Source organism: Phocoena phocoena, chromosome 6 (assembly GCF_963924675.1).
Source record: "Phocoena phocoena chromosome 6, mPhoPho1.1, whole genome shotgun sequence".
In the NCBI taxonomy this organism is placed as follows: domain Eukaryota; kingdom Metazoa; phylum Chordata; class Mammalia; order Artiodactyla; family Phocoenidae; genus Phocoena; species Phocoena phocoena.
In genome coordinates this window covers 59,752,810-59,775,853 of record NC_089224.1, presented here as the reverse complement: position 1 = coordinate 59,775,853, position 23,044 = coordinate 59,752,810, and the positions used below count along the sequence as shown (strand labels likewise).

At 38.1% G+C, this 23,044-nt stretch overlaps 1 protein-coding gene across 2 annotated transcripts in view; it reads left to right on the top strand.

Moving 5' to 3' along the window:
• Nucleotides 1-259: 259 nt before the first annotated feature.
• The window catches only part of RIC1 (RIC1 homolog, RAB6A GEF complex partner 1), a 137,410-nt gene continuing 114,625 nt past the window's right edge, over nt 260-23,044 (top strand). For both annotated transcript variants that reach the window (XM_065879196.1, XM_065879195.1), the window contains exon 1: nt 260-403. In XM_065879196.1, the coding sequence (XP_065735268.1) occupies nt 260-403 (144 nt within the window). The remainder of the gene's footprint in view (nt 404-23,044) is intronic.

Here is a 23,044-nt window from a genome sequence, read left to right as displayed (position 1 = left end):
CCCCCTCCCGGCCCCGACTCGCTCTCCCCCTCCGTACCCCACACTGGGCCCCGTCTGCGCCGGGGTGCCTTAGTCGCTTAGCTTCGCGTCGGCCCGGCCCGGCCCGGCCAACGGGCAAATGCCCTGAGCTGCCACCCCCGCCGCCGCCGACTCGGCCGGTGGCGGTGTGGGAAACGGGCGTCCGGCCCCGGACCGCTGAGTGTGACGGACGGGGCCGGGGGCCGCCGGGCGCTGCGGCGTCGGCGGCTCCGCGCGGACCATGTATTTCCTGAGCGGCTGGCCCAAGAGGCTGCTCTGCCCTTTGGGGAGCCTGGCCGAGGCGCCTTTCCACGTTCAGTCCGACCCCCAGAGGACTTTCTTCGCCGTGCTGGCCCCGGCCCGCCTCAGCATCTGGTACAGCCGAGTAAGTAGAGCCGCCCGCCGTCTCTCGCCTCTCCCTCCCCGGCGTCCCGGCACCGTCTCGCCCCCAACTTCCACCCAGAGTCTGGGACCCGTGCCCCTTCGCGCCGGACCCACTCGTCTTCGCCGTCCTTGTTCCACCTACTCGGCCACACGAACCCCCGGGTCCTAACACGTCCTCCGGCCAGGGCTCCAGGGTGGATGTCGTCGCTGGTGCCCCAAATCCCAGCGCCTCCCTGCGTTGGACCGACTGCTGCGCACAGTGCGGACCCCAAGCGCTCCGTCGGCAGAGCCCAGACTTTCCCTCCTTTCCTTTCCCCCATTCGCTGAGGAACAAATTTGTTTAAACTTTCTGCAATTAGGAATCTGGCCGCTGTTTTGTTCCTAGCCCTTCCTTGCCCTAAAGGCCGTTGTTTTGAAGTTAGGGAAAGCCTGTTGGGCTTTACCCAGTGTCAGACTTTACATGCTGTGATAACTTATTTCTAGCAACCACAGCCAGAGTTATTTTTTACTAAAGTTTTGAGAATCCAACTCCTCGCTTCACCCCAACATCTCCTTTCCACTCTCAGGCCAGTTCTTTTTTCTGCTGCTCTTGGACTCTTCTGTAGAGAATTGTAGGGGGTTAGTAGGAGCGGAAGTAGAGCTCAAATCTGTTCGCGCTGCTCCTGGTATTCACACCTGGAAGTAATAAGATTTGGGACGAGCGTGAACCGGTGTTGTGTTTTTGCTTTCTGTGAATCTCGCTTTTTTATTTCTTGTATCTAATTACTGAGTAGATAACTTCAAAAATAAGTGGTGGATAGGATACTCCTTATTTTCCGTAACGGTTCTGTTTATAAAAGCAACAAAATAGAGTATTAAAAATGCCCCCCCCCGAAGGCAGTACTAATCGATGTCAGAGTAAAGTCGTTCTCTTTTCAAAGCTAATTTTACCAAGTGGAAATAGGTCGTGACCTTAGCTTTGTTAGATCTTTGTGAAATACTGGCTTTAGTTAAATTAGCTAAAACTGTCACATCTGTGTATCTGATCATTTGAATGCCTGTGAGGCCCTTGACTACCCTCACACACAGCCCTGGTAAAAGTGATGATGAGATTTAGATATTTCTGGTATCTCTTTTATGTGACTATTATAGTTAGTGTTTAAATCAGACTATTTGCCATTAAGTTTTAGCTGATTTAATTTTTCTGTATCAGAACAAAATAGGCTGTTATAAAACAACAGTGTGACTCTTCTGTCTGGTGCTTGATTGCATTTTTTGAATATATGTATTGCATATCATTTGGTTCTTAAATGAGATACTAATTCATTTACAGCATGTATGCCAATTGAATAATATTTTATTTGGTTGTATATAACTATTATACTTAAAGCATATAAAGAAAAAAATAATTAGAACTTGAATTTTAAATTGCCTTCTGAATTTAGTACATAATTTCACTCTAATTTAACAAATTGTTTGTAAAGCCTAAAATTTAACTTTCCTTATCTCTATAAAGGGCAGACCTGACTTAATTTTAGGCGGAACTAAACTTAATTTGTAGGAGGAAGAGACCGGAAGCCTGTAGGCTACCATTCCTCTGTAGAAGAAACAAAAATGCGCCTTGACAGGGATATTGTGAATATTAAGAATATCAGGTTTTTTTGCTTTTGGACTTAGATACTAAGTAAATCAAAGGCCGTCCTGGAATGTAAAACTACTCATACTTCTTTCCTTCAGATTCCTACCGTGCACACAGATAGCTACTTCCTACAGAAGTGCTGGGGCCACTACCATTAAGATCCACTGTGCAAAAAGTTAGTTTGTACAGAATCTGTGGGCTCAGAAGTATGTGAAATGAGATGCAGGAAAACCTTAGAGGAGGCTCCATGGTACTGTAGGTTTACGAATGGTTAACTTTGATCTCTGGCATCACTGTCACTTTAGAGATCAAGTATTGGACCAGGTGAAGTTAAGGTCTATAACTGGGTGAATGGGGGAACAGGTGCCAGACCCCAGTTTCTATTTTGATTTTTAAATTTCTAAACTTAAATTTATTTTAACTTACATAATTTAGGTCAACAGACTTCTTTTAGAAGTGAAAACACCTCTAGCTAAATTGAGTAGCTATCAGTTATTTCTATATAATTTAGAGTGAATTGGTTTAAAATGTTTGCGTGAGAACATGAAAGCTTTGATTTTGGAGACATTGTATATGCAAGTAATTTTACAGAATAAAGTGAATTTTGAAGATCTGAAGAAGGGTTTTATGGAGTTTGAGGTCTTAAAAGCAGCTTGAGGGCATTTGGAGACAGGGAGAAACATGCTCAAAGAGATGAGAGGATATAACACGATTGGCTTACTTGAAATTTTGTTAGGGCTCTCTTAGTAAGTTAAGCTCACTTAGGAGGAATGCATTTTTAAAAAGAAAAAAACCAGCCTTGTGGGAGGATTGCGCATTTGATAGTCTAGCTGTTTTTTAATGTCTAAAAGAATTCCTGTCTGGAAAATATTGATTAGACATGAGACAATGGAAACATTAAAATAAAATCTCTAAGGATAACTTGGGTACATTTTATGGGTCTTCTAGTGAGCTTGTATGTATCAATACCTCTTATAGCTACTATTATAAACTCTAAGTAGCTATTTGGAATCCCAGTGTTATAGAATCATATCTCTTCAAAATTCTTTCCTGACTCCAAGTTTGAGAAATGTAGTATAGTGCTTTTCAGATGTGTTAATAAACAAAAGAGTTTCTGTAGATACTTACTTTGCTTTTTGATTTCATTTTTAGTGTGAGGATGTGACTTGTTTTCATTGTAACATGTTGATGTAAATTGCTTTCTCTACTTTGTGATTCTACTTACGAGTTTTAAAAACTACTTGAGCTTACAACAGGGATCATCCATATATTTTGGAACCCAAAAAAGGGGACTCAAAAAAGGTTTGGTATGTATGTTAGATTGGGATGCTAGAGGTGGGACTTACTTGATGGAGCAGTTGATGATGTATTTCTGCCAAGGGTGTTGTAAAAGGACTAGTTTCAGCTTTGAGGATGAAGCTGCTGTTTAAAGCACATTATGATTTATGATTGACATGGGTGTTGTGTGAGATGAATTGTGTTTTGTATTGTATCAGAGAGCCTAGAATTATTCGTTTAATATACTGCTTAACTGTGAGTACAAAAAGTCTACATATGTGAACCACAAAATGATACCTTAGAATGCTCTAATTCTAAATTAGTCTTATCTCAGTTTTCAGGTGATTGATTATTTCAAATATATGAACACCTCCTGTGAAAAAGGTAGTATAAATAGGCAGTATATGAAAGGGATTAAGGGGCACATTGTATGAAAAAAACATTCTATCCAAAGATATTAGTGTGTTAATATAAATGAAAATTTTGTGAGTTATCACTACTAATAAAAAGCTGAAATAGATAAATAATTACTGGCCTTATGAAATAAATTGTCTTTGAGTAACCCTGAATAGAAACTTATCCTCTTGTTGCTGTATACTGATAATGGAAAACAATGAGATAGACGTTCAAAGAATCAGGTGTATGGTTAAATGTGTGACCTTAGGAAAGTAACTTAATTTGTATGGTACCTGTATTTTTCCAGCTCTCCCATTTCTCACCTTTTAAACCCTATTCTGTTAATGCCTCCAAAGAGCCTTCCTTATAAACTCACTGGTTGGAAGTCATTTAGGGTTCACTGTTGGTTAAAGAATGAAGTTCAAACTCCTTAGTTTGATAACAGAGACACTCCCCACTTGGAATGCTCTCTTGCCCCATCTCTGCCTATCAGAATATTATTCAAACTTTAGCTACTGTTGAAATCCTGCTCTGTGAGTCGTTCTTTATTTACTATAATTAGAAGTGTTCGTTTTTTTGATGAACTACTGTTTGTACTGTAGTTTTGCCCACATGCTTTATTTCTCCAACTAGATTGTAAGTTTCTGGAGTGCAGAAGTGGTCTTATTTATTTATTTAATTGAAGTGTAATTGAGTTACAACATTGTGTTATTTTAGAAGTGATCTTATTTTGTATTATTCATAATGCTTTGCACAAAGCACATGCTTAATAAGTATTTAAAATAAATTAATGAATTTAGGATATCTGTCCTATGCATAGCACAGAATTTTTTCAAGTTCTAATAATTGGAAGATTTTTAAATGTTGACATGTAACTTAAAAAATGTGGTAATACTAAATTACAACTTAAAATGAGAAAAATTTGACTAGGGAGGGTTATATAAGTGAAGGTGAATTAAATACTTTTTTATTACACACAGTCCAAATTATATTAGAAAAGTGTTACATGTTATTCACAATAGCCAAGATGTGGAAGTAACCTAAGTATCTGTCAATGCATGAATGGATAAAGGAGATGTGGTACATATACACAGTGGGATATTATTCAGCCATGAGAAGGAAGGGCATCTTAAACAATTTGCAGCGACATGGCAGGACCTTGAGGGCATTATGCTAAGTGGAATAAGTCAGAGACAATTCATGTATGATATCATTTACATATATGGAATCTGAAAAAGCTGAATGCATAGAAACATTCTAGAATGGTGGATACGAGGGGCTGGGAAGGGTGGAAAAAGGGAGATGTTGGTCCAAGAGCATAGACTTCCGGCTGTAAGATGAGTAAATTCATGTACAGCATGGTGATTATAGTTGATAAGACTGTATTATATACTTGAAAGTTGCTTAGATGAGAGTAGATTTTCAATGTGTTCACTACAAAAAAGAAATGGTAATTATGTGACATGATGCAAGTGTTAGCTAAGACTATGGTGGTAATCATTTTGCAATATATGTGTATCAAATCAACATGTACAACTTATACAGTGTTATATGTCAGTCATATCTCATTAAAGCTGGGGGAAAAAGTGGTATGTGATAAAGGGTCCTTCTTTAATTATTAGATAATCTGCTGTTTGCCAAAACTTAAACTACTGTGCAGTATTACAGCTAGTTGAAATCCTGGTTCCTAGTATGCGTTTATATTGATGTGATCTATGGAAAAAGAAAGTCACACACACAAAAGAAGCAGAATTAGAACATTAAAGACATTTTGCTTATCTTCAGGTGCTTGTGAATTATCGAAGTGATCCATTTTACTCGTGAACATTCATTCTGAGTTTACTGCGGACTGTGTGCTTTACAACATGGGAATCAAAGTTTCCTGAATTTAGGTTCTTAACATACCTCACTCATGATTTTTGCCCTGTCCTCATAGTACCTCTCCAGTCTAACTTTTAGACTTGAAGTTCTCTTTCAAAATAAATTAATTTACATCTTTATTACAAATGGAAAACTATCACCACTTGTATGAATAGAGGGTTACTGCATGAGGGAATACAATGAAAAGAATGTTATGAAAATCTAGTTTCCTGCCAAAGGCTGTTACCTTTTTCTTTAAAAGGGCAGTTTGCAGATTACATGAGAGGTATTTAGAAGTAAACTAGCCCCTCATGCAGATTTCCTCCTTACCTAAATCAAAAGGATTGAAGAATTGAAAAAAATTATTTTCTCACATATGATTAAATATTTAATACAGAGTTTATGTTACCTAAAATAGTATAGAAAATATTGCCTTAAAGCGTTCCATTTACTGCTAAATAAAGCATTTATTATGCAGTTTATCAGGTTAGAAAAGATAAATTTACAATTTAAGCATTTAAAAATATTCTAGAATTCTGACTTGCTACAGAGTGAGAAAATTGCTTAATTTTCTTCTTTTTTTAAAAAACTGACCAGCAAACATCAATTGTTTGAAATCAAGGCATCTTACTTTTCTTTTAAGTTCATTATAATTGCTTTGCTTTGAGTTGCTATCACAAACCTGTCTCCCCAAGTGATTGCCTTATTTCAATCATAAATCATACCTAAATTTACATACGAAATGTTGGATATTATTGTAAATATACAGTAGAATTTGCTGTGGTTTAATTTTCAAACAGCTTTATTGAGGTGTATAAAATACATCTATTTTAGGTGTACAGTGATTTTTAGTAAACTAATAGCATTGTGCAATCATCATTACAGTCTAGTGTTAGAACATTGATGGCAACCTTAAAAAGTATTATGCCCATTTGCAGTCAACCTCTGCTCCCACTCCGGCCCCAGGAAATCATTGGCTGGCTTTTTGTCCCTTTGGATTTGGCGGTAACTCCTTTTTATTGCTGAATATTATTCCATTATATGGATATACCATATATTTTTTTAGTCCATTCACCAGTTGATGGGTATTTCGATTGTTTCTAATTTCGGACCATTATGAATAATGCTACTGTAGATATCTGTGTATACTTTTTTGTGTGTGAGATTATATATTATCATTTCTCTTGGGGAGATACCTAAGAATGGAAGTGCTAGGTAGTATGGTAAGTTTGTTTTTAGCTTTTTAGGAAACTGCCAAAATGTTCAAAGTAGCTGTCACATTTTGCATCCGCACCAGCAGTGTATGAAGGTTTCTGTTTCTCCACATCCTGTTAACACTTGTTGTCAAGCTTCTGTCAATCTTCTTTATTATAGCCATTTAGTGGGTTTTTAGTGGTATCTCATTGTAGCTTTAATTTGTACATTCCTAATGACTAAACATGTTTAACATCTTTTCATGTGCTTATTAGCCATTTGTGTACCTTATTTGGTGAAATATCTATTCAAATCCTTTGCCCCCTTTTTTTTTAAATTGGAGTGTTTGTCTCATTGAGTTGTAAGAGTTCTTTATATATTCTAGATACAAATTCTTTATCAGATATATGACTTGCATATATTTTATCAGTCTTTGATTTGTCTTTTCAGTTTCTTAATGTGACCTTTTGAAGAACAAAAGTTTAGTTTTGATGAAGTCTGGATTATCATTTCTTTCTTTTATGAATCATGCTTTTTGGGTCTTATCTAAGGAACCTTTGGCTGGTCCAAGGTCACAGACATGTTCTGTATTTTCTTTTCTAAGTTTTATTATCTGAACTCTTATACATAGGTCTGTCAGATGTTTTGAGTTGATTTTTATGCATGGTTTGAGGTAAAGGTCTAAGTTCGGTTTTTTTTTTTTTTTTTCGGTTTGTTTTTTATATATAGATCCAGTCGTTTTAGCATTATTTGTTGTTGGAAAGACTCTTTTCACTATTGAATTGCATTGGCACCTTTGTCAAAAATCAGTTGACCATAAATGTAAGGGTTTATTTCTATATTTTCTATTCTGTTCTGTTAATCAATATGTCTATCAACAGGCAGACATCACACTATCGCTTTTATGGCAAGGTGGTGAAACTCCTACTTTTTGATTTCAAAATTATTTTGCTATTCTAGATCCTTTGCATTTCTATATCAATTTTTAAGATCATCTTGTCAATTTCTACCAAAAAGAAAAAAGAAAAAAAAAAAAACCTTGCTGGGATTTTCAGGAAATGACACTAAATCAGACACACATAAACATGAGTGTTTCTCCATTTATTTAGACTGTAAAAAGTTTCTGTTGTTAATTGGCTATACTCCAATATAAAATAAACAAAACCAAAGTTTCTGTTGATAGTATTTTTTCGTTTTCAGTGTACAGGTCTCTCACTTTTGTTAAACTTATTTCTAAGTATCTTATTTATCTTTTATGATGCTGTTTTGAATGTAATTTCATTTTCAGATTGTTACTGGTATATAGATATAAAATTGATTTTTGTATATTGTTCTGCAACCTTGCCAAAACTTGTTTACTTCAGTAGTTATTTTGTAGTTAGAACTAATAAATTCAGCAAAATTACAGGACATAAAATCAAGACGCAAAATTCGGTTGCATTTTTATACAAAAACTATGAGCATCCAGAAATGAAATTAAGAAAAAAGTTCCATTTACAGTAACATCAAAAAGAATAAAATACAGGCTGTGGGGGGAGTTTGAGGTTAACATATACACACTACTATGTATAAAATAGATAAAAAACAAGGCTCTACTCTGTAGCAAAGGGAACTATATTCAATGTCTTGTAATAACCTATAATGGAAAAGAATCTGAAAAAAAAGTGTGTGTGTGTATCTGATATAACTGAGTCACTTTTCTGTATACCTGAAGCTAACACAACATTGTCAATTAACTAAAAATGGTTAATTTAAAAAATGGTTGTTGGGGAAAAAAAAGAGTAAAATACTTAGGATTAAACTTAACTAAGGAGGCGAAAGACATAGTCTAACAACTACAAAACATTGCTGAAAGAAAGGAGATGGAAATAAGTGGAAAGACGTCTCATCTTTACAGGTTGGAAAACAATATTGTTAAGATGCCAGTAGTACACAAAGCAGTCTACAGATTCAGTGCAATCCCAACAGTGTTTTTTTTTGCAGAAATACGAAAATCACTCTAAAATTGATACGGAATCACAAGGGACTCCCCACATCAGTCTAGCTAAAATTTTATCAATTTTTTAGATCTTTACAGAGAACCAGCGTTTGGTTTTACTGATCTTAGTCTATTAATTTTGTTTTCTGTTTTATTGATTTCTGCATTGAATTTTCTTAAAAAATTATTTTCTTCAGCTTGCTTTGGGTTTAATTGTATAAAGCAAATTAAAAGTAAAGTAGGGCTTCCCTGGTGGCGCAGTGGTTGAGAGTCTGCCTGCCGATGCAGGGGACACGGGTTCGTGCCCCAGACCGGGAAGATCCCACATGCCGCAGAGCGGCTAGGCCCGTGAGCCATGGCCACTGAGCCTGCGCGTCCGGAGCCTGTGCTCCGCAACGGGAGAGGCCATAACAGTGAGAGGCTCGCGTACCACACACACACACACACACACACACACACACACACAAAAGTAAAGTAAATTTTGCTAGGTTGAAAACAGGTTATTAATTAGAGGCATTTCTTTTTTTAAAATAGGCATTTTAAGCTCTAAGTTTTCTTCTAAGTACTGTATTAGCTGTATTCCATAACTTTTTTCTTTTTTTTGAGCAGTTTCAGGTTTACAGTAAAATTGAGAGGAAGGTACATAGATTTCCCATATCCCCTCTCTTTACACATGCACAGCCTCCCCCATTATCAACATCAGTCATCAGAATGGTACATTTTTTTTTAAACCAAGGATAAACCTACAATGACACATCGTGCTTACCCAAAGTTCATAGTTTACCTAAGAGTTTACTCTTGGTATGTGTGTTCATTGTGGTTGGACAGATGTCTGATGACATATCCATCGTTGTAATATCATACAGAGTATTTTTCCCTCCCTAAAAATTCTGTGTTCTGCCCATTCATCGCCTGCCCCACCATAACTTTGATACGTTCCAATTTTGTTTTCATTTAGTTCAGTTTTAAAAATTTAACCAATTTCTGTGAATCATGGATTACTTAGAAGTGTTGTGGTTTAATTTCTAAATATTTGAGGATTTCCCAAATTCTTTCTGTTATTGATTTCTAGCGTAATTCCATTGTGGTTGGGGAATATATATTTTGGGTGATTTTATTCTTTTAAGGTTATTAAGACTTGTTTTATGGGTTAACATATGGTTTGTGTGAGTGAATGTTCAGTGTGCACTTGTAAAGAATGTGTTCTGCTATTGGCAGAGTGTTCTCTAAATATTAGGTTAAATTGGTTGACATGGTTGTTAAGTGTTCTGTAGTCTTGCTAATGTTAAGTCTAGTTCTATCAGTTATTGAAAGTGAAGATTGAAGTCTCCAGCTCTGTTGTTGAATTGCCGGTTTCTTCTTTGAGTTCTGTCAGTTTTTGCTTCATGTGTTTTTGGGCTGTGTTGTTAGATTTGTATACATTTATAATTGTTTTATCCTCCCTTTGTATTAACTGATTTATCATTATGAAATTCCTTCTCACTACTAATGTTCCCTTTCTTGAAGTGTATTTTGTTTTGCCTTAACATTGCCACTACAGTTCTCTTAATATTACCACTTGTGTGACATATCTTTTTCCACCCTTTTACTTTCAAACTGCTTACGTCCTTCTGTCTCAACTGTGTCTTGTATAGGTATCATATACTTAGATCTTGTTTTTTTGCTACTGTTTCAAAAATCCAGTCTGATAATTCCTGCATTTTGATTGGGCTGTTCAGTCCGTTCACATATAATGTGATTACTGATGTGGTTGGATTTACATTACCTATTTTGCTATTTCTTTTCTACACCTCACACGTTTTTTGTTTACCTGTTATTCCTTTACTTGCTTTGATTTCTTAATCATATTTTCTGAGTTATATTATTAATGGTTGCTCTAGCAATTAAAAAATGAATCTTATTACAGTACACTTCAAGTTAATACTGAATTAATTCCAGTAAAATATAGCAAATTTTTCATCCCTTCTTTTTATTTTTATGTTTTTAAAGTGATGAAATGTACATAAAATTTACCATTTTAATAATTTTTAAATATACAGTTTTGTGACGTTAAGTGCGTTCACATTTGTGCAGCCATCACCACCGTCCATTTTCAGAACTTTTTTCATCTTCCCATATTGAAACTCCCTTCCTGGTAAACAGTAACTCCCCATTTCCCCCTCCTCCCAGCCCTTGACAATCACTACTTTACTTTCTTTCCTTATGAATTTCACTAGTGTGGAAACACAATATTTGACCTTAAGTGATAGACTTAATTCACTTAGAATGTCTTCAGGGTTCTTCCATGTTATAGCATGTACCAAAATTTGCTTTTTAAGGCTGAATAATATTTCATTGTAGGTGTATATTATAGTTTGTTTATCCATTCATATGTTCATGGACACTTGGGTTGCATCCACTCTTTGGGTTGCTTTCACTTACTGTGAATGGTCCTGCTGTGAACATTAGTGTGCAAATACCTGTTTGTGTCCCTACTTTTGATTCTTTTGCATATATACCCCAAAGTGGAATCGCTGGATCATATGGTAGTTCTGTGTTTAATATTTTGAGAAATTGCTTTTTTTTTTGATTGCTGTACTGTTTTTCACAGTAGCTGTACCATTTTACATTCCCATCAGCAATGTACAGGGATTTCGATTTTCCCACATCTGTGCCAACACTTTCTTTTTTTTTGTTTGTTTTTTGATTATAGCCATCCTGAAACGTGCAAAGTGGTATCTCATGGTGTTTTTTTTTTAACATCTTTATTGGAGTATAATTGCTTTACAGTGTTGTGTTTCTGCTGTATAACTAAGTGAATCAGCTATATACATATGTATATTCCCATATCCCCTCCCTCTTGCATCTCCATCCCACCCTCCTTATCCCAGTCCTCTAAGTGGTTGCAAGGCACCCACCTGATCTCCCTGTTCCAAGCAGCTGCTTCCCACTAGCTATCTGTTTTACATTTGGTAGTGTATATATGTCAGTGTTCCTCTCTCACTTCGTCCCAGCTTACCCTTCCCCCTCCCCGTGTACTCAAGTCCATTCTCCACATCTTTGTCTTTACTCCTGTCCTGCGCCTAGGTTCATCAGGACCTTTTTTTTTTTTTTTTTTGATTCCATATATATGTGTTAGCATACAGTATTTGGTTTTCTCTTTCTGATTTACTTCACTCTGTATGACAGACTCTCGGTCCATCCACCTCACTACAAATAACTCAATTTCGTTTCTTTTTATGGCTGAGTAATATTCCATCGTATATATGCGCCACATCTTCTTTATCCGTTCATCTGTCAGTGGACACTTAGGTTGCTTCCAAGTCCTGGTTATTGTAAATAGTGCTGCTATGAACATTGTGGTACATGCCTCTTTTTGAATTATGGTTTTCTCAGGGTATATGCCCGGTGGTGGGATTGCTAGGTTGTATGGTAGTTCTATTTTTAGTTTTTTAAGGAACCTCCATACTGTTCTCCATAGTGGCTGTATCAGTTTACATTCCCACCAACAGTGCAAGAGGGTTCCCTTTTCTCCACATCCTCTCTAGCATTTATTGTTTGTAGATTTTTTCATGATGGCCATTCTGACCTGTGTGAGGTGATACCTCATTGTAGTTTTGATTCACATTTCTCTAATGATTAGTGATATTGAGCATCTTTTCATGTGTTTCTTGGCAATTTGTATATCTTCTTTGGAGAAATGTCTATTTAGGTCTTCTGCCCATTTTTGGATTGGGTTGTTTGTTTTTTTGATACTGAGCTGCTTGTAAATTTTGGAGATTAATCCTTTGTCATTTGCTTCGTTTGCAAGTATTCTCTCCCATTCTGAGGGTTGTATTTTCGTCTTGTTTATGGTTTCCTTTGCTGTGCAAAAGCTTTTTAAGTTTCATTAGGTTCCATTTGTTTATTTTTGTTTTTATTTCCATTTCTCTAGGAGGTGGGTCAAAAAGGATCTTCCTGTGATTGATGTCATAGAGTGTTCTGCCTGTGTTTTCCTCTAAGACTTTTAGAGTGTCTGGCCTTACATTTAGGTCTTTAATCCATTTTGAGGTTATTTTTGTATATGCTGTTGGGAAGAGTTTTAGTTTCATTCTTTTACATGTAGCTGTCCAGTTTTCCCAGCACCACTTATTGAAGAGGCTGTCTTTTCTTCATTGTATACTCTTGCCTCCTTTATCAAAGGTGACCATATGTGTGTGGGTTTATCTTTGGGGCTTTCTAACCTGTTCAATTGATCTATATTTGCGTTTTTGTGTCAGTACCATACTGTCTTGATTACTGTAGGTTTGTAGTATAGTCTGAAGTCGGGAAGCCTGATTCCTCCAGCTCCGTTTTTCTTCCCTCAAGACTGCTTTGGCTGTTTGGGGTCTTTTGTGTTTTCATACAAATTGTTAAATATTTTGTTCTAGTTCTGTGAAAAATGCCAGTGGTAGTTTGATAGGGATTGCATTGAATCTGTAGATTGCTTTGGGTAGTATAGTCATTTACCCAATGTTGATTTTTCCAATCCAAGAACATGGTATATCTATCCATCTGTTTTTATTGTCTTTAATGTCTTTCATCAGTGTGATAGTTTTCTGCATACAGGTTTTTTGTTTCCTTAGGTAGGTTTATTTCTAAGTGTTTTATTTTTTCTGTTGTAGTGGTGAATGGGAGTGTTTCCTTAATTTCTCTTTCAAATTTTTCATCGTTAGTGTATAGAAATGCAAGAGATTTCTGTGCATTAATTTTGTATCCTGCTACTCTACCAAATTCATTGATTAGCTCTAGTAGTTTTCTGGTAGCATCTTTAGGATTCTCTATAGTATCATGTAATCTGCAAGCAGTGACTGTTTTACTTCCTTTCTGATTTTATTGGATTTTTAAAATTTCTTTTTCTTCTCTGATTGCTGTGGCTAAAACTTCCAAAACTATGTTGAATAATAGTGGTGAGAGTAGGCAACCTTGTCTTGTTCCTGATCTCACAGGAAATGGTTTCAGTTTTTCACTATTGAGAAGGATGTTGGCTGTGGTTCTGTCATATATGGCCTTTATTATGTTGAGGTAGGTTCCCTCTACGCCTACTTTCTGGAGAGCTTTTATCATAAATGGGTGTTGAATTTTGTCAAAAGCTTTTTCTGAAGCTATTGAGATGATCATATGGTTTTTATCCTTCAGTTTGTTAATATGGTTTATCACATTCATTTGTGTATATTGAAGAATCCTTGCATTCCTGGGATAAACCCCACTTGATCATGCTGTATGATCCTTTTAATGTGCTGTTGCTTTCTGTTTGCTAGTATTTTGTTGAGGGTTTTTGCATCTCTGTTCATCAGTGATACCGGCCTGTAGTTTGCTCTTTTTGTGACATCTTTGTCTGGTTTTGGTATCAGGGTGATGGTGGCCTCGTAGAATGAGTTTGGGAGTGTTCTTCCCTCTGCTGTATTTTGGAAGAGTTTAAGAAGGATAGGTGTTAGCTCTTCTCTAAATGTTTGATAGAATTCGCCTGTGAAGCTGTCTGGTCCTGGGCTTTTGTTTGTTGGAAGATTTTAAATCACAGTTTCAATTGCAGTGCTTGTGATTGGTCTGTTCATATTTGCTCTTTGTTCCTCATTCAGTCTCAGGAAGTTGTGCATTTCTAAGAATTTGTCCATTTCTACCAGGTTGCCCATTTTATTGGCATATAGTTGCTTGTAGTAATCTCATGATTCTTTGTATTACTGCAGTGTCAGTTGTTACGTCTCCTTTTTCATTTCTAATTCTGTTGGTTTGAGTCTTCTCCCTTTTTTTCTTGATGAGTCTGGCTAATGGTTTGTCAATTTTGTATATATTCTCAAAGAACCAGCTTTTGGTTTTATTGATCTTTGCGATGTTTCCTTCAGTTCTTTTTCATTTATTTCTGATCTTCATGATTTCTTTCTTTGTGCTAACTTCGGGGGTTTTTTTGTTCTTCTTTCTCTAATTGCTTTAGGTGTAAGGTTAGGTTGTTCATTTGAGATTTTTCTTGTTTCTTGAGGTAGGATTGTTTTGCTATAAACTTCCCTCTTAGGGCTTTGCTGGTGGTGCAGTGGTTGAGAGTCTGCCTGCCAATGCAGGGGACACGGATTCGTGCCCCGGTCCGGGAAGATCCCACATGCCATGGAGTGGCTGGGCCCGTGAGCCATGGCTGCTGAGCCTGCGCGTCCAGAGCCTGTGCTCTGCAACGGGAGAGGCCACAACAGTGAGAGGCCCGTGTACCGCAAAACAAAAAACAAAAAACAAACTTCCCTCTTAGAAATGCTTTTGCTGCATCCCATAGGCTTTGGGTCATCGTGTTTTCATTTTCATTTATTTCTAGCTATTTTTTGATTTCCTCTTTCTGTTTTTTCAGTGATCTCTTGGTTATTTAGTAGTGTATTGTTTAGTCTCCATGTGTTTGTATTTTTTATAGTTGTTTTTCCTGGGATTGATACCTAGCCTCATAGCATTGTGGTTGGCAAAGATACTTGATACAATTTCAATTTTCTTAAATTTACAAAAGCTTGATTTGTGACCCAGGATCTGATCTATCCTGGAGAATGTCCCATGAGTATTTGAGAAGTGTATACTGTTGTTTTGGGATGGAATGTCCTATAAATATCAGTTGAGTCCATGTGGTCTAATGTATCATTTAAAGCTTCTGTGTCCTTATTTATTTTCATTTTGGATCATCTGTCTGTTGGTGAAAGTGAGGTGTTAAAGTCCCCTATTATTATTATTATTTTTTTTTTTGTGGTATGCGGGCCTCTCACTGTTGTGGCCTCTGCCATTGCGGAGCACAAGCTCCGGACGCGCAGGCTCCGCGGCCATGCGTCATGGGCCCAGCTGCTCCCTGGCATGTGGGATCTTCCCAGACCAGGGCACGAACCCATGTCCCCTGCATTGGCAGGTGGACTCTCAACCACTGCACCACCAGGGAAGCCCAAAGTCCCCTATTATTATTGTGTTGCTGTTGATTTCCTCTCTTATGGCTGTCAGTATTTGTGTTATGTATTGAGGAGCTCCTGTGTTGGGTGCATAAATATTTACAATTGTTATATCTTCTTCTTGGATTGATTCCTTAATCATTCTGTAGTGTCATTCTTTGTGTCTTGTGATAGTCTATATTTTAAAGTCTATTTTGTTGGATATGAGAATTGCTACTCCATCTTTCTTTTGATTTCCATTGGCATGGAATACCTTTTTCCATCCCCTCACTTTCAGTCTGTATGTGTCTGTAGGTCTGAAGTGGATCTCCTGTAGACAGCATATATATGGGTCTTGTTTTTGTATCCATTCAGTTGGTCTGTGCCTTTTGGTTGGAGTAATTAATCCATTTACATTTAAGGAAATTATCGATATGCATGTTCCTATTACCATTAATTGTTTTGAGTTTGTTATTGTAGGTCTTTTCCTTTTGATGTGTGTTTTGCCTAGAGAAGTTTCTTTAGCGTTTGTTGTAAAGTTGGTTTGGTGGTGCTGAATTCTCTTACCTTTTGCTTGTGAGTAAAGGTTTTCATTGCTCTGTCCAATGTGAATGAGATCCTTGCTGGGTAATCTTGGTTGTAGGTGTTTTCTTTTTATCACTTTAAATATGTCCTGCCACTTCCTTCTAGCTTGCAGAGTTTCTGCTGAAAGGTCAGCTGTTGACCTTATGGGGATTCCCTTGTATGTTATTTGTTGCATTTCCCTTGCAGTTTTTAATATTTTTCTTTGTATTTAATTTTTGATAGTTTGATATATGTCTTGGCGTGTTTGTCTTTGGGTTTATCCTTTATGGGATTCTCTGCACTTCCTTGATTTCATTGACTCTTTCCTTTCCCATCTTAGGGAAGTTTTAAACTATAATTTCTTCATACATTTTCTCAGACCCTTTCTTTTTCTCTTTTTTCTTCCGGGACCCCTATAATTCGAATGTTTGTGCATTTAATATCCCAGAGGTCTCTGAGACTGTCCTCAATTCTTTTCATTCTTTTTTCTTTATTCTCCCTGCCAGTTATTTCCACCATTTTATCTTCTAGGTCACTTACCGTTCTTCTGTCTCAGTTATTCTGCTATTGATTCTTTCTAGAGTATTTTTAATTTCAGTAATTGTGTTGTTCATCACTGTTTGTTTGCTCTTTAGTTCTTCTAGATCCTTGTTAAATGTTTCTTCATTTTGCTCTGAGATTTTGGGTCATCTTTACTATCATTACTCTGAATTCTTTTTCAGGTAGGTTCCCTATCTTGTCTTCATTTATTTGGTCTTACAGGTTTTTACTTTGCTCCTTCATCTGTAACATATTTTTTTGTCGTTTCATTTTTCTTTTTTTTGATGGGTGGTACTGTATTCCTGTCTTATTGGTTGTTCGGCCTGAGTTTGCAGGCAGTTGTATAGAGCCTTGGTGCTGAGATGAGTACCTCTGGGAGGCCTCACTCCGATTGATATTCCTTGGGGTCTGAGGTTCTCTGTTAGTCCAGTGTTTTGGACGTGGAGCTCCCCCCACAGGAGCTTGGGCCCAACCTCTGGCCTTGGAACCAAGGTCCCGCAAGCTTTGTGGCATGGTGTTAAGAAAAAGAAAGGAGCAGTACGATATCAAAGAATAAAAAAGAAAATAAAATTAGATAAAAAATATATTAGGAAAAATTAAACTATAATTGAAACAATTGCAATTAGCTAAAATAAAGCTGCAACAGGAAAAAGAATGGAAAAAAAATGGGGGGTGGGAGAAGCCAAAAGGAAAGAATAATAACAAAGTATAAAGAATAAAATGAAATTAGAAAAATGAAAGATTTATTAGGAAAAATAAGAATATAAAAGAATCAACAACAGTGAACCAACAAGGTAAAACAACCCCAATCTAAAGGAAGAAAAAGGAAAAAAAAAATGCCTTGGCTATAGGAGCAGAGTTTAGGCAGGGGTGGAACTTAGGCAGGGGAGGAGTTTAGCATGGGGTGAGACCTAGGCGGGTGGGGGGTGACGTTTGAGTGTGCGGCGGGGCCTCTGCTTAGGACCTGTGTGGAAGGGAAGAGGCAGCCTTCCACGAAAGAAGGGCCTCTGGAGTGTGGAGTTCCAGTGTTTAGAAGTAGGGCCCTGAGTGAGGGTGCGTGGGTGGGGTTTAGGCCCATCGCGTTGGAGGGGGTCTCTGAGTGTAGAGGTAGGGCCCTGGGTGGGGGTATAGTGGCGGGGTTGTGTTTTGCGCAGCAGGAGGGAGGCTCTGAGGGCAGAGGATTAGGCCCGGGAGTCCAACAGGCTCCCCAGTGCCACAGTGGACAGGAAAGTCCTGGTCGTGTTCCCTTCTGTTCCTTCGTGCCCCTCCCCCACCATCTCCCCCAGGGTCTCACCCATCACTGCTGGAACCCTTACAGTGGTTGGGTCCCTCTGGGTGTAGGAACTCCTCCCCTCCCCTCCCCCAGCTACCCCTCAGAGGTGCTGGTTCCGGAGGTCTGGCCTTTGTTTTTGCTCCGCTTCCCTCCCTCCCACACCCTCAGGACCCGCACAGCTGGAGGGGACCTAGGTGGGCAGAGGATCAGGCCTGGGATCTCAGCAGGTTCCTGGGGGCCCATGTGAGCAGGGGAAACCTGGCCACACTCCCTTTTGATCCGCTGTCCCCAGTGGTTCCCCTTTTCCCCCTTTGGGCATGGGAACTCTTCCCCTCCCCCAGCCACCTCTCAGGGGTGCCAGTCCTGTCTTGCCTCCACTTCTTCTCCCCCTTCACTCCCTCCCCCAACACCCCACGTCCTACCCAGTCGCTGGGGGTTCCTCCCATCCCCTTAGGTGTCCGTGGTCCCCCACCAGTGCCTGGTAGGTGCCCTAGTTGTAAGGAGACACGAATTCTGCATTCTCCTAGTAACGCTGTCTTGACTCTATCCTCTTCATTGTGGTTTTGATTTGCATCTCTAATGACAAGTGATGTTGAATACCTTTTAATGTATTTATTGGCGGTTCATGTATCTTTTTTGTAGAAACATCTGTTCCAATTCTTTGCCCATTTTAAAATAGGGTAATTTTTCTTTTTGTTGTTGACCTGTAGGAGTTCTGTATGTACATACAGTTGACCCTTGAACGTCACGGGTTTGACCTGCATGGATCCACTTACATGTGAACGTTTTTCGGTAGTAGATACTATAGTACTACATTCTCTGTGGTTGCTTGAATTCTCAGATGTGGAGCTGCAGTTATGGAGGGCCAACTGTTAAGTTATACTCAGATTTTTGACAGATGGTCAATTCCTGCATTGCAAGGGTCAACTGTATTCTGAATATCAATTTCTTATCATATATATGATTTGCAAATATTTTCTCCCATTATGTGGGTTGCCATTGTACTCTGTTGATAGTGTCCTTTGATGTCCAAAAGCTTTTACTTTTGATGAAGTCCAACTTAACTAATTTTTCTTTTGTTGGCTGTGCTTTTGGTGTCATATGCAAGAAATCATTGCAAATCCGAAGTCATGAAGTTTTTGCCCTTTTTTTTTTGATAAATTTATATTATTTTAGGCTGTGTTGGGTCTTCGTTGCTACACGTGGGCTTTCTGTAGTTGCGGAAAGTGGGGGCTACTCTTCATTGTGGTGCGCGGGCTTCTCATTGCAGTGGCTTCTCTTGTTGTGGAGCATGGGCTGTAGGCGTGTGGGCTTCAGTAATTATGGCACGTGGGTTTAGTTCCGTGGCATGTGAGATCTTCCTGGATCAGGGCTCGAACCCGTGTCCCCTGCTTTGGCAGACGGATTCTTAACCACTGTGCCACTAGGGAAGCCCCACCTTTTGTTTTTCTTCTAAGAATTTTATAGTTTTAGCTTATATGTAGGAACGTGATCCATTTTGAGTTGATTTTTGTATGTGGTGTAAGGATCAAATTTTATTTTTTTCCATGTGGGTTTTCATGTTTCCTGGTGTTGTTTGTTTTTTATTGTTTGTTTGGTTTTTTTTGCGGTACGCGGGCCTCTCACTGTTGTGGCCTCTCCCGCTGTGGAGCACAGGCTCCAGACACGCAGGCCCAGCGGCCATGGCTCACGGGCCCAGCCGCTCCGTGGCACGTGGGATCCTCCCGGACCGGGGCACAAACCTGCGTCCTCTGGACCAGCAGGCGGACCCTCAACCACTGCGCCACCAGGGAAGCCCCCTGGTGCAGTTTGTTAAACACTGTCCTTTTCCCCCATTGAATGGTTTTGGCACCCTTGTTGAAAATCATTTAGCCATATATATGAGGGTTTATTCCTGGGCTCTGTTGTATTCTGTTGTTGGGTATGTCAGTCTTTATGCCAGTGTGGTACTATTTTGATTACCATAGCTTTGTAGTAAGTTTTGAAATCAGAAAGTGTGGCACCTTCAACTTTTCTTTTTTTTCAAGTTTTGGCTATTTGGGGTCCCTTGAGATTCCATATTTTAGGATGAATTTTCATGTTTTTGCAAAAAATTGGTGGTGTGATTTTGATAGGGCCTGCATTGAATCTGTACGTTGGTTTGGGTAGTACTGACATCTTAGCATTAGTTTTTACCCCATGAGCATGAGGTGTCTTTGTTTTGTTTTGTTTTGTTTTTGCGGTACGCGGGCCTTTCACTGCTGTGGTCTCTCCCGTTGCGGAGCACAGGCTCCGGACACGCAGGCCCAGCGTCCATGGCTCACAGGCCCAGCCGCTCCGCAGCATACGGGATCCTCCCAGACCGGGGCACGAACCCACGTCCCCTGAACTAGCAGGCGGGCTCTCAGCCACTGCGCCACCAGGGAAGCCCATGAGGTGTCTTTTTATTTATATGCATCTTCTTTATTTCAGCAACATTTTGTAGATTTCAGCATACATGTCTCTCACTTCCTTGGTTAAGCTTAATTCTAAGTATTTTATTCTTTTCTATATTTACTTATTTTCTGCATATTCTTTTTATTTTCCACTATAAATGGAGTGATTTTCTTAATTTTATTTTTAGATGTTCATTACATAAAAATGGAATTGATTTTTGTGTGTTGATATTGCATCCTGCAACTGTGCTAAATGCTTAATCAATTCTAACAGTTTTATGTGGAATCTATAGGGTTTTCTACATAAAAGATCATGTTTTTAGAAACAGAGATAATTCTATTTCTCTTCTAGTTTAGATGCCTTTTATTTCATATTCTTGCTAATTGCCCTGGCCAGGACTTACAGTACTGTTTTGAAGGGGAGTAGTGAAAGTGAACATCCTTGTCTTATTCCTGACCTTAGGGAAAATGTTTTCAGTTTTTTACCATCAAGTATGATGTTGACTAATTTTTTTTATGTATTGGTTTTACTACATTGAGGTAGTTCCCTCTATTCCTAATTTGTTGAATGTTCTTGTTATGAAAGGGTGTTGAGTTTTGTCAAATGCTTTTTTACTGAGATGGTCATGTGGTGTTTTTCTTTCATTCTGTTAATGTGGTGTACTACATTGATTTTTCTTGCGTTGAACCATCCTTGCATTCCAGGAATAAATCTCACTGGTTTATAATTCTTTTCATACTGCTGTTAAATTTGGTTCGCTAGTATCTTGTTGAGGATTTTTGCATATGTATTCTTCAGGGATATTGGCCTGTAGTTTTCTTTTCTTGTGAGTCTTTGTCTGGCTTTAGTATCAGGGTAATGCTGGGCTCTTAGGATGAGTTACTAAGTGGTCCTGTTTCAGTTTTTTTTAAGAGTTTGAGGAGAATTGGTGTTTATTTCAATTGTTTGATAGAATTCACTAGTGAAACCGTATGGACTTTTCTTTCTTTGATTACTGATTTAATCTTATAAATGTATTCAGATTTTCTATTTCTTCAACATTCAGTTGTGGAATTTGTCCGTTTTATCTAAGTTTTCTGATTGGTCAGGATACAGTTGTTCAGAGTACTCTCTTATAATCATTTTTATTTTTGTAAAATCAGTAGTAATGTTTCCCCTTTCACTTCTGAGTTTAGTTATTTGAGTCGTTTTTTCCTTAGTCAGTCTACCTAAAGGTTTCTCAGTTTTGTTGATCTTTTAGAAGAACCAACTCCCGGTTTCTTTGATTTTTCTCTATTTTGCTCTTTTTCACTTTATTTCTGTCTGCTCTAATCTTTATTATTTCATTCTTCTAGGTTTGGGTTAATTCATTCTTTGTGTATTTCCGTAAGATGTAAAGTAAAGTTGGTTTGAGATCTTTTTCTTTTAATGTAAGCATTAGTTGTAAGTTTCCCACTTTGCACTGCTTTTGTTGCATCCCATGTGTTGTGTTTTCATTTTCATTTGTCTCAGGATATTTTCTGATTTCCTTTGTGATTTTTTCTTTTCCATGGATTGTTTAAGAGTGGGTTAATTTCCACATTTGTGAGTTTTTTGTTTTTCCTTTTGCTGTTGATCTTTACTTTCATTCCACTGTGATCAGAAAAAATACTTTGGATTGTTTCAGTCTTTTAAAGTTTATTAAGACTTGTTTTGTAGCCTAACCTATAATCTGTCTTGGAGAATATTCCATGTGCATTTGACAAAAATGTGTGTTTTTCTGTTGTTGTATGGAGTGATCTGTGTATTTCTTTTAAGTCAAATTAGTCTGTAGTGTTGTTCAAATTCTCTATTTTCTTTTTGATTTTTTTGGTCTGGTTCTGTTCTCAGGTGCTTTCTTTGAGGTATTATTGTCATGTATGTTGTATGTTATAAGCCCAATAGTGCAGTGTATTTTATTTTTAAGTTATTGTCTTATAAAGGCTGATATATTTTAGAGAAATTAGAAGGAGGAAAGATAAAAATACATTTATTAAGTCTTTTACCTTTATCCATTTACCATATCTTGTGCTCTTTGTTTCTTCCTTTGGATTTGAGTTACCATCTTTCTCAGTAGTCCCCTAAATTACCCCCAGTTCAGTGATTTGCTAGGAAGACTCACAGTACACAGCATATAGTCACATTCATGACTGTGATTTATTACAACAAAAGGATACAAAGCAAATTTGCCAAAGGGAAAAAGTTTAGTGGGCAAAATCTGGAGGAACCAGCTGCCAGCTTCAAATAGTCCTCTTTGAGTGCAGTCATATAGGATGTGCTTATTTTCTCCATTGAATTGTGACGACACTTGTACAATGTTGAATACCAGGGAAGCTTGTTATAGCCCTAGTCCCCAAGGTTTTTACTGGGGACTTTCTGCCTAGCACATACTGAATTTCACATTCTCTGAAAGAAAACAGGTGTTTCAGCATAAGCTGTTTGATTTGTATAAACAGTTTAGATACAGTCAGCACTCTAATTAGTTTTGGAATGGTGGGAACCCTCCCAAAATCCAAGTTCCTAAATGCCAGCTCAGGACCAACCTTGCAGGCAGGCGGGTTTTTCTTGTTTGTTTGTTTTTTAGTACAGCAGTCTTAAGCCAGTTAACTCTTTTCTGCATACCTTTTGATGTCCTTTCCTTTTTTCCT